The sequence below is a fragment of the Ranitomeya imitator genome, chromosome 8 (assembly GCF_032444005.1).
Source record: "Ranitomeya imitator isolate aRanImi1 chromosome 8, aRanImi1.pri, whole genome shotgun sequence".
In the NCBI taxonomy this organism is placed as follows: domain Eukaryota; kingdom Metazoa; phylum Chordata; class Amphibia; order Anura; family Dendrobatidae; genus Ranitomeya; species Ranitomeya imitator.
The window spans coordinates 126,809,375-126,825,111 of NC_091289.1; the positions used below are offsets into that span (position 1 = coordinate 126,809,375).

Genomic DNA, 15,737 nt, shown 5'->3' on the forward strand with positions numbered 1-15,737 from the left:
AGATTCCCAAGCTTACTGCTACCTTTTCCCAGTGGGTGCTCACCCAAAGGCAGGGTGCTGTTGGTTGGTGTAGTTGGCCATGGTTGCCCTGTAGTTGATGAGGTTCTAATCCCTGGCTAGCCAGAGAAAGGGTCAGACTCTGTCACTTGCACCATCTTCTGTCCTTGCTGGAAATGTAACAGATGCTGTTATCTATTGGTGATCCAATAAAGTCTTACCGGAGTCTAAGTCTTCTCACCTTGTGTTATCTGAGTAGTGTTCTGCCCATGGGGAAGGAGTGCGGGCGTTCAGTTCAATCTTTCTAAAGACAGCCAGGCCAACGGACTAGAGCACCCACTGACCCTTGTGTCTCTACATGTATCACTTTGACTCGGCTAAGCAATATTCTTTTTTGGAATAAGCAGAGTCAAAGGATACGTTTTTTCATTATTATCTACTGTAACTATGAGACCAACCTATTTTTTGCTCTGTTTTTGCCTCTAAAGTATCTGGTTGACCAGTGTAGAGTTTCCATTACACGGCTGGTCAAGAGAGTCTTGTATTTTTCTTTCCATAATTTTACACGGTTGCTGGAGTGAAAGATTTTTACTCTTGCCAGTAACTCAAAAGTTGTCTTCCTTCTCGTTCCTCCTAGCGTTTTCAGGTATTCTGAAGTCATTGGCTTTAATATTGCTTGCTTTTTAGCCTTCTCTAAATCCAGCTTGTAAAGCTACAATTTTGGCTAATTTGAGGCTAGCGGTATGAAGCTGATAAAAGTTCTGCTCGAATAGTGATAAAAATCAGATGCTTCACAACTTAAATCATTCCTTTTAAGTAATTGAAAAGGTCACACGTAGCCATAAAAATAATCTGTGACTTGGTTGTTCATAGAAAATAAAGTGCCATAACAACCAAAGATTGTTCCTGCAGTATCACTGCTTCAGGATATATTCACACAGGCTGAGTCCACGTGAAAATACAGTAGTGGAAATTCTGCAGTGAAAACTTTGAGAATTACCACTGTAATGTTGTAGAACTCAATCTGTCTCCTGAGCAGCTCTGAGCTATGCGGGCTCCTTACTTACTGGTTTTTGGCAGGGCGGGTTCTCCTCATTGAGTGACAGTTAGGGTGCGTAGCCGAATTGTGATATTAGTCCAACTATAAAGCTCAACACAGTTCTGCTGTAACACATCCGTCCATCAGTGGTTTGTTACGAGCATGCAATAAACTCCTGAGCTCCCACTACTGATGGCTGCTGGCACTCAGCATGTCAATTTTTAACTACAAGTCTTTGTAGAGAATTTGGAGCTTTGTAACCAAACAGAATTCTGATCACTATAACGATGTATTAAGAGATGAACTGGATCAAAATATTTCACCTCAAATGGCAGGATGATAAAATAAAGTTTTCAAAATTCAATAACGTCATAATTTCTTGCTCCAATGCAAATACACAAAATAAACTCATCCCACCTGTCATTGAAGCCGTGTTTGAAGGCAGATCCCCTCCTGTCATTATTCTAGTGCTATGTTATGTTACAGCATTGGACTATGGTGCAAAATTTAAAATGACCCTGTGATTTAGTTTCACCAGTTCTCTAATTTTTTTTATGCTGAACTTTTCTGCTGTAAAGTCAATTGATTCTTTCCAATGACATAAAGCTGTTTATGAAGGCTGCGGAGTACACATGCTAAAAAACCTGTTCAATTTCCAATATACTCTCCCAGTCTGTGCCCAATGCTATTTTCTTAGTGTGGGTATATCAGCATATATTGGGTCTCACTGGTAACTTTAGAATATGATCAAACACGGCAATTATACTGCAAATTTGCAGGATTTTGGATCAATTTTTACTAAATTGTATTGACATGCTGCAGAAAAACAATCTGCATGGATTCCATGGTTAAATGAACCCCTGCTATGTATCTTAAGTGTGCAACATGTCAGTTTAGGTTGGGGCATCTGCAGCAATGGATTTCTTCATAATTCCATAGTAAAATACAGTTGTGCTCAAAAGTTTTCATACCCCAGCAGAATTTTTGCTTTCTTGGCCTTTTTCCAGAGAATATTAATGATAACACCAAAACCTTTTCTCTACTCATGTTTAGTGATTGGGTGAAGCCATTTATTGTCAAACTACTGTGTTTTCTCTTTTTAAATCATAATGACAACTCAAAACACCCAAATGACCCTGATCAAAAGTTTACATACCCTGGTGATTTTGGCCTGATAACATGCACAGAAGTTGACACAAATGGGTTTGAATGGCTACTAAAGGTAACCTCCTCACCTGTGACCTGTTTGCTTGTAATCCGTGTGTGTGCATAAAAGCTGAGTGCGTTTCTGGGATCCAGACAGACTCTTGCATCTTTCATCCAGCCACTGATGTTTCTGGATTGTGACTCATGGGGAAAGCAAAAGAATTGTCAATGGATTTACAGGAAAAGGTAATTGAACTGTATAAAACAGGAAAGGGATACAAAAAGATATCCAAGGAATTGATAATGTCAGTTAGCAGTGTTCAAACTATGTTTAACTATTGTAAAATCAGGGGCTCTGTAACAACAAAACCACGGTCAGGTAGATCAACACAAATTTTATCCACAACTGCCAATAAAATTGTTCAGGATGCAAATAAAAACCCACAAATAACATCAGCTGAAATACAGGACTCTCTGAGAACTAGCGGTGTGGCTGTTTCAAGATGCACAATAAGAAGGCACTTGAAGAAAAATGGACTGCATGGTTGAGACACCAGAAGAAAGCCATTACTGTGCAAATCCCACAAAATATCTGGCCTACAATACACAAAACAGCACAGAGACAAGCCTCAAAACTTCTGGAACAAGATAGTTTGGAGTGATGAGACCAAAATTGAACTTTTTGGCCACCACCATAAGCGTTACTTTTGGAGTGAGGTCAACAAGCCTATGATGAAAGGAACACCATTCCTACTGTAAAGCACGGAAATGGATCGCTAATGTTTTAGGGACATGTGAGCTACAAAGGCACAGGAAACTTGGTCAAAGCTGAATTAAAGGTGAATGTAGCATGTTATCAGCAAATACTGGAGGCAAGTTTGCAATCACCAGCCCGAAAGCTGCGCATTGGACGTACTTGGACGTTCCAATATGACAACGATCCAAAACACAAGGCCAAGTCAACCTGTCATTGGCTACAGCAGAACAAAGTGAAAGTTCCGGAGTGGTCATCTCAGTCTCCTGACCTCAATATTATTGAGCCACTCTGGGGAGATCTCAAGCGCGCAGTTCATGCTAGACAGCCCAGGAAATGACAGGAACTTGAGGCTTTTTGCCAAGAAGAGTGGACAGCTTTACCATCTGAGAAAATAAAGAACCTCATCCACAACTACCACACAAGACTTCAAGCTGTCATTGATGTTAGAGGGGGCAATACACGGTATTAAGAAATGGGGTATGTGAACTTTTGATCAGGGTCATTTGGATGTTTTGAGTTGTTATTATGATTTAGAAAGAGAAACACAGTAGTTTGACAATAAATGGCTTCACCCAACCACTCACCATGAGTGGAGAAAAAGTTTTGATGTTATCATTCATATTATCTGGAAAAAAGGTCAAGAAAGCAAAAATTCTGCTGGGTATGTAAACTTTTCAGCACAACTGTATATAGAAGAATCCACATCATATACTTATTTTTTATTGTAATTTCATCCATCCTACGTGAACGCACCCTCAGGATTAAGTTTCTTGGTCAACACCGTTTTCCTTCCTAGAATGTCTTTTGCTGCGGAAAAAGCAAATCCAAAACATTTCAGATGCCATCAGTCTAAATTATAAACCGCAGAGAATCTCCAGAACAAAAACACAGTCATTTCCTCAAATGCAGACATTTTTTTTTTACTTGAGCATTTAATGACTGCAAGGGGTTAAGTGACTACTAAAGCATCAACATATCCATCCTGGCATTGTGACAATGATATGTGGCCGGCTGTACATCACAGACCTTGGCACCGGTGGCTGGCGCTACTGGATCTCTAGAGAAGCCGAGCTGTCACTCACTAGTCCATCTCATGAAGTCGTGCCCCATCATACTAGTATATGTTCTTTGACAGTTCTGCATCCATAGATGTTTTACAACGGCTGAGTCTGGACAGTTGGTTTCTGCAGGAGCCTCGTCTGGAGCAATGTAGGTGTAAGCTCTTGAAATACTGAACTCCAGGCAAGAAACAAAAAAAAACAAAAAACAAGAAAAGACCCCAGAGCCCGTTCCGAGCTGCGCTCTTGAGCACATTAATATGTACAGTATGTACGTCCAGGAAATGTATTGTGCTGATTCTAGTTCCATACATATAAACAAGGTAAGTGATAGAACTCATCATGTATGCAAGTGTGATCAGCTCATACATTGTGCATCCCCCCTCTCCAACCATATGATAATTGCACCCAGTGGGGCATCATCTCTCCTTTGATGTGCTCACGTGGGAGGAATGAATGCAGAATGTCACCCGTGCCGGTGCCCTCATCACCCACAGCGATGTCCTTTTCTTTAATTTCGTCTCTATAAAGCCGCTCTCTGCCCTTGTTAGCAGCCTACTAGGATTACACACTAATTAATTTGACTCTTCCATTACGATCGTTAAGGGAGGCCTACTCACAAGTATGGTTCGTCAAGACAATATTAACCCCTTTATGAGTGGAGCGCTGTGTTTTTACAGTATTATGTGTTTAACTGGTAAACTAAAGGAGCCACGCTAATCCAAACATGGCAGTATACTGTGTGTGATCTCAGAATGGGGGTAGATTTCAGCAGCTGGGATTTGCCTCCGTGGTGTAGCTTTAGGATCTGAACAGAGCTTTACATTTCCTTTATGCAAGTGTTACTTTTATAGATGCATCAAACCTGTTTGCATTGTATGTTGGAGAGGTGCATCAGGATGAATTTCCAAATAATGCTATTGAATAGACATACAATGGTGCACATTTTCAATAAGCTTTCATGTTAGAAAAGACTTACACGGCATGGTACATTTTTTTAATATGGTGTTTCTGTATTAAATATAGTTACATAGTTATTAAGGTTGAAGGAAGACTATAAGTCCATCTAGTTCAACCCATAGCCTAACCTAACTTGCCCTAACATGTTGATCCAGAGGACGGCAAAGAAAACCCATGTGGCAAAGAGTAAGCTCCACATTGGGGAAAAAAATTCCTTCCCGACTCCACATACGACAATCAGACTAGTTCCCTGGATCAACACCCTATCAAGGAATCTAGTGTATATACCCTGTAACATTATACTTTTCCAGAAAGGTATCCAGTCCCCTCTTAAATTTAAGTAATGAATCACTCATTACAACATCATACGGCAGCCCGATTAACTATTCTGTATAGCCGAATATAAGGTTTACCAACATATACTGATATAAAAATAGCTTCTCCATAGAGGCAGAGAACAGGGTTTCTTTTGGAAGCAGCAATCCCAGAAATCAATATTGATCCTATAAAAGGAATCTGACATCAAGTTTTTGCTCTCTCATCTGAGATCAGCGGGATATAGGGGCAGAAACACTGATTCTATCAATATATACTGTGTATACGCGAGTATAAGCCGACCCGAGTATAAGCCCAAGCACCTAATTTTTACACGAAAAATGCATTGTCACCTCATCTTTATGCTGGTATGCATGGCTCCCCATGGATGTCCTTGTATGCATGGCTCCCCATGGTTGTCTTTGTATGCATGGCTCCCCATCCCCGTCCTTGTATCCATGGCTCCCTGACCCTGTATGCATGGCTCCTTTTCCCCATCCCTGTATGCATGGCTCCCGGTCCCTGTCCTTGTATGCATGGCTCCCCATCCTTGTATGCATGGCTCCCTGAATGCATGGCTCCTTTTCCCCATCCCTGTATGCATGGCTCCTTATCCCCTATCCTTGTAGGCATGACTCCCCATTGCTGTCCTTGTATGCATGGCTCCCCATCCCTGTCCCTGTATGCATGGTTCCTATAAAAAAAAACATCCTACTTACCTTCCCTGCGTGACCTCGCTGCATCTCGTTCCGGTGCCAGCAGCTCATCCGGCCGAGCGATCACATGTCCCCGCTCATTAAGGTAATGAATATTCATTCCACGCCTATGGGCGTGTAGAGAGGTGAATATTCATTACCTTCATAAGTGGGGGACACGTGATTGCTCGGCCGGATGAGCTGCTGGCACTGGAACAAGATACAGCGAGGGCGTGCACGGAGGGGAAGTAGGATGTGTGCTGGAAGCCGGTGGCTGCAGCTGTACTGTGCGTGTTATAAGAGAAATGGATATTCATTGCCAGCGCAGTGAATATTCATTTCTCTTTAGCAGTGGGCACAGAAGTTAGCCGCAGCTGCCGGCTCCTGCCGCTGCTCCGCCGCTCCCTTTCCCCTGCCGTCTTTCTGAGACAATGACTCGAGCATAAGCCGAGGGGGGGGGCATTTTCAGCACAAAAAATGTTTTGAAAAACTCAGATTATACACGAGTATATACGGTATATTATGTTGCTCTCAGCAAAAACCTGGTGACAAACTCCCTTTCAAGGGAACCTGTCACCTCGGAAAACGCAATTCACTTCCAGGTATAGGGTTAATAAGCAGGTAAATAGTGTTAAACTGCTTCCTGGCCGCCTTACTGAAGGTGCGGCAGCCAGGAGAAAATTAACTTATTTCCTCCTGGGACCCGCTGACATACAGTCAAGGGTGAGTACACTGAGCGGCTACAGTCGCCTCTTACTGTTCTGTGAGCGGCAGCTGTAGGCACCCCTCATTAATTTGATTGACAGCTCACTGTGCACAGATACAGCAGTCAATGAAAGCTTCGAGGCATGGTTACAGTTGTCACTTACAGTATATGGAGTGGCGCTGTGAGCGCTGACTGTAGCTGATCTGTGCACATCTCTATAACTGGACGCCAGCTGGTCCTGGGAGGAAGTAAGTTCATTTTCTCCTGGTGGCTGCACTTTCAGTGAGGCAGCCGGGCAGCATTGTGATGCTATGTAGCTGCATACTAACCCTATATCTGGAGATAAATAGCATTTTCCAGGTGACGGTCTCCCTTTAAGGTGCCTTCCTACAAGAACTTAGGATAGAATACCAAAGCAGAATCTTCTCCAAGAGGAAGATAACTCCATTACTGTTTCAGGGTTCGGGACCTTCATCAGCACAAAGTAGGTCAACTGGATGAGAGGTCTTTATTGGAGAACTGGGGGATAAAAATTTTCATTAAGAAGAATACCAAGTCAGCGTAGGAAGACTTATAGGCCATGCAGGGGAAGAGAACAGGGTCTTTGATGCCACACATTGAAGAAGTCAATCTTGACCCTTTAAAAAGCCTCGCCATATGACTTAAGATATAAATTACATCAAGGATAACATTTCCTCCCCCTTCTCCGTAATAATACTCTTTTATTCTCTATGTAGTTACCTGTGTATACATTTGATTTATGCATTGAGAACTTTCCCAGTGTGAATGCACCTTTACGCTTCACTCCTGCTCTAAAGTGTGTCTAACATGTGAAAAGATGCATGAATTTTTACTGCTGCATTTTCCCATAGAAAGCGTCTGATGCATTGGCACAATATTTTCTGCAGCAGAGCTCTCTGGCGCAGCGGGGCTGATCTCCCGCACAGCGCCGCCGCAGAGGTCACACGCTATTTACTCTGGTTGGGCTGAAGGATGTAGAGAAAGGTCAAAGTTTTACCCCAGCTAAGGTTACACAATGGGTGCACACATAATAAAAGAAGTCTATGGTAGTCCCGGGGAGAAGAAAGTGAGAGAGATTGCTTTCTCACATTGGGGTGCCCCCACCTTCATTTCCATTAACAGTTCAGCAGGTGTAATATACATTTTTTGCAAAGGGCTCTGAGATTTTGGCTGAGTCAGTGGGGATGAGACCCACACCACTGGATATTGTCACCCCTCACCGGGTCAATTTCACAGGTGTTAATTCATTTTGTCTCCTGTTGACGCTTCCTTGTCTTCTTGTTTCATTTCTGGTTGTCCTAATCTGCTATAATTTTATGTCCATCTGTTTATTTATTGAACTTTTTTAGAATATCAGAGCTTTTCTGCCTACACGTTTCCTCATTGCTATCATGTGCCATATTTCATTGTTCAAGCTCCAATTTTCTTCCTATTTTCTTATTCTGATTTATTTATATTTATTTTTTCTGATCTATTATATGTGTCCTTTTGTATTGCAGGTGTCAACTTTGAAGAGCAAGCTGAAGAAGCAGTCAACGTCTACTGGAGATGGAGTGTCCCGGGCGTTTCTCAGAGCTCAGGCCGCGCTCTTTGGTTCATACAGGGATGCTCTCCGATATAAACCCGTAAGCTTCCTCTAGCTTCACCTACTGCACTCACTTCATGATTTAGCCTGTTATAATTCATTTGTGGGTTGGCTTTTTTGCTTTAAGGGAACCTGTCACCCCCAAAATCGAGGGGCGATCCCGTTCCCGGTCCGATCCGATGGGCGTTGCGGTCCGGTCAGGGGCCTCCCATCTTCATAGGATGACGTGCTCTTCTGGTCTTCATGCTGCGGCTCCGGCGCAGGTGTACTTTGTCTGACCTGTTGAGGGCAGAGCAAAGTACTGCAGTGCGCAGGTGCTGGGAAAGGTCAGAGAGGCCCGGCGCCTGCGCACTGCAGTACTTTGCTCTGCCCTCAACAGGGCAGACAAAGTACGCCGGAGCCGCAGCGTGAAGACCAGAAGAGGACGTCATCTGGTGAAGATGGGAGGCGCCGGACCGGACCGCGACGTCCATCGGATCGGACCGGGAACGGGACCGCCCCTGGGTGAGTATAATCTAACCTCTTTTTCTCATCTTTAGGATACATCGGGGGCTTATCTACAGCATTACAGAATGTTGTAGATAAGCCCCTGATGCTGGTAGGCTTACCTCACCCTCGATTTTGGGGGTGACAGGTTCCCTTTAAAGGAGGAAGTCTAGTGATGATAAGAAGTTAAAGTTAGAGTCGCTTTGCCATGGATGCCTTTTTCTTAACGGGATCGCAATGAATAAAATGGCTTGCATATCGTTGTAGATCCATTCTCTCTAATACACGGTTCTCTTTTTATCATAGACCAGTAAAGAATGGGACATCTAACATTACATACAGTGCCTTGCGAAAGTTTTCAACCCCCTGGAACTTTTCAACCTTTTCCCACATATCATGCTTCAAGCATAAATATACCAGATGTAAATTTTTGGTGGAGAATCAACAAGTGGAAAACAATTGTGAAGTTAAACGAAATTTATTGGTTATTTTAAATGTTTGTGGAAATTCAAAAACTGAAAAGTGGGGCGTGCAATATTATTTGGCCCCTTTAACTTAATACTTTGTTGCGTCACCTTTTGCTGCGATTACAGCTGCAAGTCGCTTGGAGTATGTCTCTATCAGTTTTGTACATCAAGAGACTGAAAATCTTGCCCATTCTTCCTTGGCAAACCGTTCGAGCTCAGTGAGGTTTGATGGAGATCGTTTGTGAACATCAGTTTTCAGCTCTTTCCACAGATTCTCAATTGGATTGAGGTCTGGACTTTGACTTGGCCATTCTAGCTCCTGGATACGTTTATTTGTGAACCATTCCATTGTAGATTTTGCTTTATGGTTGGGATCTTGTTGGAAGACAAATCTCCGTCCCAGTCTCAGGTCTTTTGCAGACTCCAACAGGTTTTCTTCAAGAATGGTCCTGTATTTGGCTCCATCCATCTTCCCATCAATTTTAACCATCTTCCCTGTCCCTGCTGAAGAAAAGCAGGCCCAAACCATGATGCTGCCACCACCGTGTTTGACAGTGGTGATGGTGTGTTCAGGGTGATGAGCTGTGTTGCCTTTACACCAAACATATCGTTTGGCATTGTTGCCAAAAAGTTCGATTTCGTTTTCATCTGACCAGAGCACCTTCTTCCACATGTTTGGTGTGTCTCCCAGGTGGCTTGTTGCAAACTTTAAACGACACTTTTTAAGGATATCTTTGAGACATGGCTTTCTTTTGCCACTCTTCCATAAAGGCCAGATTTGTGCAGTGTACGACTGAATGTTGTCCTATGGACAGACTATCCCACCTCAGCTGTAGATCTCTGCAGTTCATCCAGAGTGATCATGGGCCTCTTGGCTGCATCTCTGATCAGTCTTTTCCTTGTTTGAGATGAAAGTTTAGAGGGACGGCCGGGTCTTGGTAGACTTGCAGTTGTATGATACTCCTTCCATTTCAATATGATCACTTGCACAGTACTCTTTGGGATGTTTAAAGTTTTGGAAATCATTTTGTATCCAAATCCAGCTTTAAACTTCTCCACAACAGTATCATGGACCTGCCTGTTCTGTTCCTTGGTCTTCATGATGCTCTCTGTGCTTCAAACAGAACACTGAGACTATCACAGAGCAGGTGCATTTATACGGAGACTTGATTACACACAGGAGGATTATATTTATCATCATTAGGCATTTAGGACAACATTGGATCATTCAGAGATCCACAATGAACTTCTGGAGTGAATTTGCTGCACTGGAAGTAAAGGGGCTGAATAATATTTTACGCCCTACTTTTCAGTTTTTGAATTTCCACAAAAATTTAAAATAGCCAATACATTTCGTTCAACTTCATAATTGTGTTCCACTTGTTGTTGCTTCTTCACCAAAAATTTACATTTGGTATCTTTATGTTTGAAGTATGATATGTGGGAAAAGGTTGAAAAGTTCCATTGGACCGAATACTTTCGCAAGGCACTGTACATACAGTATAAGGCTATGTGCACACCATGTCTGTTTCGGTTGGATTACACCTGAAAAGACACCACACAACTGGTGCAAAAAATGAACATAATGTACGGCAATCAAAAAATGGCATTACTGTGCACATGATCAGTTCTCTGTTGCTTCTTTCAACCGCTTCAGGGTTCAGAAACCGTGAATCTTTTAAAAGAAGTAACATGTTTATTCCTCAGTTAGCTTCTTCTGAAAGTCGCCAGGTCTTAATAGTTGATATAATAGGAAAATGGTGCTGGCCGCTTTAGGAGAAAGACCGCTTTTTTCTGAAACGTCTTCACCTAGGAAAACCTTGACGGTTACGCCATCGGAATAAAGACTTTACATACAAGACACAAGGTCTTCTTCAGGTGTTTCTGCCGGACCTAAAGTTCTGTCACCCAAACTAACAATATAATGGTATACTACCATGCTGTCAGGATACTTGGAGTGAAGTCAGGATTGGCTACCATGGTTTGGGTGCTAAAATATTGAAGGTGTTTACGTTTGGCCTTACATGTAAGAATTTGCTCCATCACTAGCTACTTTTGGTTTACTATTGGGCTTTGAAAACAGTCTTTCTATTTTCCATATAGAAAAAAGCATGATTTCTGATTTCTCTTAAAGACAAAATTGTTATTTGTAGACCAACTCTTATGATGTCCGGCCTGTCCTTTCTATGTGTTGTGTGTCATAGTAGCACTGTGGCATGTTCATGTGTCGCTTGCAGCTGACTTCTCTTCTCTGATTTCTCTAGGGGGAGCCAGTTACATTTTCAGAAGAAAGCTTTGTAGCCCATCGTTCCAGCACCATGAAGCAATTTTTAGAAAAAGCTGTTAACTTGCAGCTCTTTAAGCAGGTACAGAATTGGCAATGTGTCACATCCAAACCCCCACCCACAAATAGTCATGGTGTAACATGGGGTGTGGCGGTAGCTGTGGGTGGGTGAGTCCCTTGTCTTCAGCACCCCAGCACGTGACATGAAAGTGTGGGTCCTGGCAGAGTGTGTTGACTTGTGCTGTGAGGGCATTATGCCCTTGCAGGCCTCATGTAACTGATGTTGCCGGTGTACCAGGACCAGATGTTTCACAGTTCAATGAGGAAGACCACTATTCCAAAATAGACTCTGTACTGAATGGGAACTTGGTAAGGGTTATATACTAGGGATAGCGGCTACAAAGTCTTATGGACGTTTCTTTTACAGTATGAAGCCTTTTCCACACAGTATCTTTCCTCTGTAGTATACTCTAGGGATTTCTGTATACACGGTTTCTCTCTACTTCACCACAATGCAGCTTTAATGCCACAGTCCTGATTAACAAGTCTCCTTTATTTTCTCAGTGGTTCCACGTCCTGTTTCTTCCACTACTGGCTCCCTGGATCTCCCGCTCGGGACCCTTTACTAGTCCCCGTCTCTCAGTCTTGCCATAGCTTGTTAACCTTTGTGTTACAAGCTAAGAGTCCTCTCCAGGACTTGACTCCGTAAGGCCACTTTGTCTCTTTTGTCACTTTTCCTCAGGATTATGCTATCCCTCCTTCTTCAGTCTCCTCTTACACAGGATCATCCTCCGTTGCAACACTGCTCACTCTGCACTCTAAAACCCAGCTCTCCTTCCTAGCAAGGAGCAGTCACTCTACCTAAACACTAGCCACTCCAACTATGGGCCTGTCCCAAGCTTTAACACTATCTTACCCTGTCACCAACTATCTACATATCTTATCACATCTCAAATTATACAGTACATTACCAATATTACCTATAACACTGCTTTGCAATATAGATATTAAACTTCACATTGCTATATTACTATATGTTACACAGGGACATATTACATTTCACATGGCACATTACATCATGATATTCACAAAAACACAGGACGTAATACACATAAAACGAGTGGTGTCTTCAAGGGTTGAAATGTGACAGCCATAGTCCACCACTCTTAAAATGGCACACAGCTAGAAACAGATAACGTGCCATACCTCAAAACAATCCCAGCTTTTTTTTTGGGATTGTCCTGCGAAACAGGTCTTGTGCAAATGTGTAGCAAAGTTTGCTTCTGCAGGGGGTTGGTGGGGGTTTCTAGATGGATCTTGGGTGAGGGTTAAATTGTGCACTGCAAAAAGGGATAATAGCCTACAATAAGTTGTAATTGTAATAAATCTACCGTAATTGATAGAGGTCATGGGCAGGATTTGAGGATAACAATTTATATTTGGAGGGAGAAGGGTGCAAGAAAAAGTTGCATTGTTGAACAGGTTAATAGACTTGAATTTTGAACCTCAACCAGGCATTTACAGCAGGAAAAGCATCTGTAAGTAGTGAGCAGATAATGTGCCACATAAAGGCCACCCTACATATGGGTTACTTTTAGCTAAACTCTTGTTCATCCGCTGCCTTCTTCACTGTACATTTGCATGCTTGGCTCAGACATTTGCACACTTAATTCTTTGGTTAGAGGGAATAAGCCACTGCAAGACATCTTTGATGGTGGCTTTCTCCTACGGGAACAAAGGATCACGATTGAAGTACTATATGCCCAGATGAAAGCCACGCACCTGCGCATTATACCGGTGCTGACATTTCAGAAATAGCACAGAGTTTGGCTCACTTTTCTCCTATGACAATCAGAAAATAACCTGTTAATTCATGTATTTATGTTAAACTTATAAAATGTTATAGGTTTTTGGTGATTTTCTTTTCTATATCTGTCATTATTATTATTTCACCTCTCTATATAAGGAGAAGTTATCATTAGAAAATGACCTGTTTAAATCAAGTTTTTGTGTTTGAATGTATTTGTCAAAGTTTTTGTCCATGTTTTTTTCATCTTACAATTTGTATTAAAAAATCAAAACCTTGAAATTGTCACTTTGGCCACTGGAGCTATTGCTAACTATTTTTAAAAATGCAGAATGTGATATGTTTTGGAAAAATTCATTTAAAATAAAAACCTAATTTAAACAATAGGTCATTTTCTGATGACACTTTCCATTAAAAAACTATCCTGGTATCTTGCAGTTTTCACTCTGGTCACTGAGCCCCATAATAAGCTGATGTTCACAGTAGGTGATAATCATACCTCCTCCCATTTCCCAGCGAAATTACTGTACTGCAAAGGCCATGCTAGAACGCTGTCCCATAGAAGTCAATGAATATGTCCAGACTATTGGTGTATACGGTTCATGTCGCTGCTGTAAACCATATCTCTGAATGCTGATAACAGCGGTTAAACTAGCTGGTCGCCCCCCCTAATTATATTCGGAAATTAGAATGCAAAATTTGCAATCACAAAATTCAATCTAAAAATGAATATGTATAATGATCTGGTTTAAATAAGAATAATGTAGGGGATACATTCCCTTTAAGATAAAAGCTTAAAGGAGCTGTTCCCCAATAAGGATTATGTGTACCACTTAGTGATGAGCGAACGTGCTCGGATAAAATGTTATCTGAGCATGCTCATGTCCTAATCAAGTATTTTCGGCATGCTTGAAAAATATGCTTGAGTCCCCGTGCCTGCATGTCTCGCGGACGTTCGACAGTTGCTACACATACGGGGATTGCCTAACAAACAGGCAATCCCTGTATGTGTTGCGGCTGTCAAACACCTGCGAGACATGCAGTATCAGGGACTCAAGCATATTTTTCGAGCACGCCAAAAATAGTCAATTAGGACATAAGCATGCTCAGATAACACCTTATCCGAGCACGCTCGCTCATCACTAGTATCCATATGACAGTGAATAGGCCGATACTATCTCATAATGAGAGGACAAATGAGGCATATGGAGTAGGTGAACCAAGCAGGGGCACAAGAGGGAGAAATGATGTACAAAGAGATATGAACTAGATACATAGTAGATTGATTGGTTGTAGATATGAGATGAGGACTTGGCAGAAACTGGCTGCAGTGCTATGCTAGGAGACTTATTGGCCTCCCACAAAAAGACAACAGCAGAGGAGGGAGGAGGCTAAAAGGAGGTGAAAATTACACTGGAGAGTGTCTTTTTGTAAAATGATATGGTTTAAATAATGGTGGCCATTACTCCAGAGATTTACTTTGTAAGAGAAAAGGGACATGTGTGAAGAAATGTGAAGTTTACTAGTGTGAACTTTAGAAATTCACAATCACAAACCTCAAAAAGTACAGCTCTGGCAAAAATTAATAGACCACCACATCAAAACCCTGTCGTGGGCAGCCCAATCTCCAGACCTGAACCCCATTGAAAACCTCTGGAATGTAATCAAGAGGATGATGGATAGTCACAAGGCATCAAACAAAGAAGAACTGCTTACATTTTTGCACCAGGAGCGGTGTGAAAGACTGGTGGAAAGCATGCCAAGACGTTTGAAAGCTGTGATTAAAAATCATGGTTATTCCACATAATATTGATTTCTGAACTCTTCCTGAGTTACAACATTAGTATTGTTGTTTCTAAGTGATTATGAACTTGTTTTCTTTGCATTATTTGAAGTCTGAAAGCACTGGGTTTTTTGTTGTTTTTTTGACCATTTTTCTTTGTCAGAAAAAAATACAAAATGTATTGCTTGGAAATTAGGAGACATGCTGTCAGAAGTTTCTAGAATAAAAGAACAATTTACATTATACTAAAAAATATACATATAAAGAGAAAAATCAGACAAACTGAACATTTTGCAGTGGTCTCTTAATTTTTGCCAGAGCTGTAGGTTATCAGCCATATTTTACGAATAACGGCCACAGACTGTAGTTTGCACATGAAGGGAGCATGGCGTGCTGCAGATAATGACTACTGTAATTGTTTTTATTACTGTATGAAAGATCCTCCTTATTTTTAATCCCTCTGAGGAAGTATTTAAAGTCAGCACATAAATGTCTCCTGCTCATACTGCGTTAATTTATGGGACAATGCAAGATATCAGGATTTTACCAGTGTGTACAGAGTCCTTCTATCTGCCTGTGCCGTGTCCATGAACTGAAACATACTTAGTAATGGCGGCTGTGTGAGCTGATT

General features: G+C 41.8%; 1 protein-coding gene across 5 annotated transcripts in view; it reads left to right on the top strand.

The window, feature by feature from the left end:
- Window positions 1–15,737, top strand: part of DENND1B (DENN domain containing 1B) — a 270,360-nt gene that overhangs the window by 224,145 nt on the left and 30,478 nt on the right. For all 5 annotated transcript variants that reach the window (XM_069737361.1, XM_069737358.1, XM_069737357.1 and 2 more), the window contains 2 exons: window positions 8,194–8,319; window positions 11,497–11,598. In XM_069737361.1, the coding sequence (XP_069593462.1) occupies window positions 8,194–8,319; window positions 11,497–11,598 (228 nt within the window). The remainder of the gene's footprint in view (window positions 1–8,193; window positions 8,320–11,496; window positions 11,599–15,737) is intronic.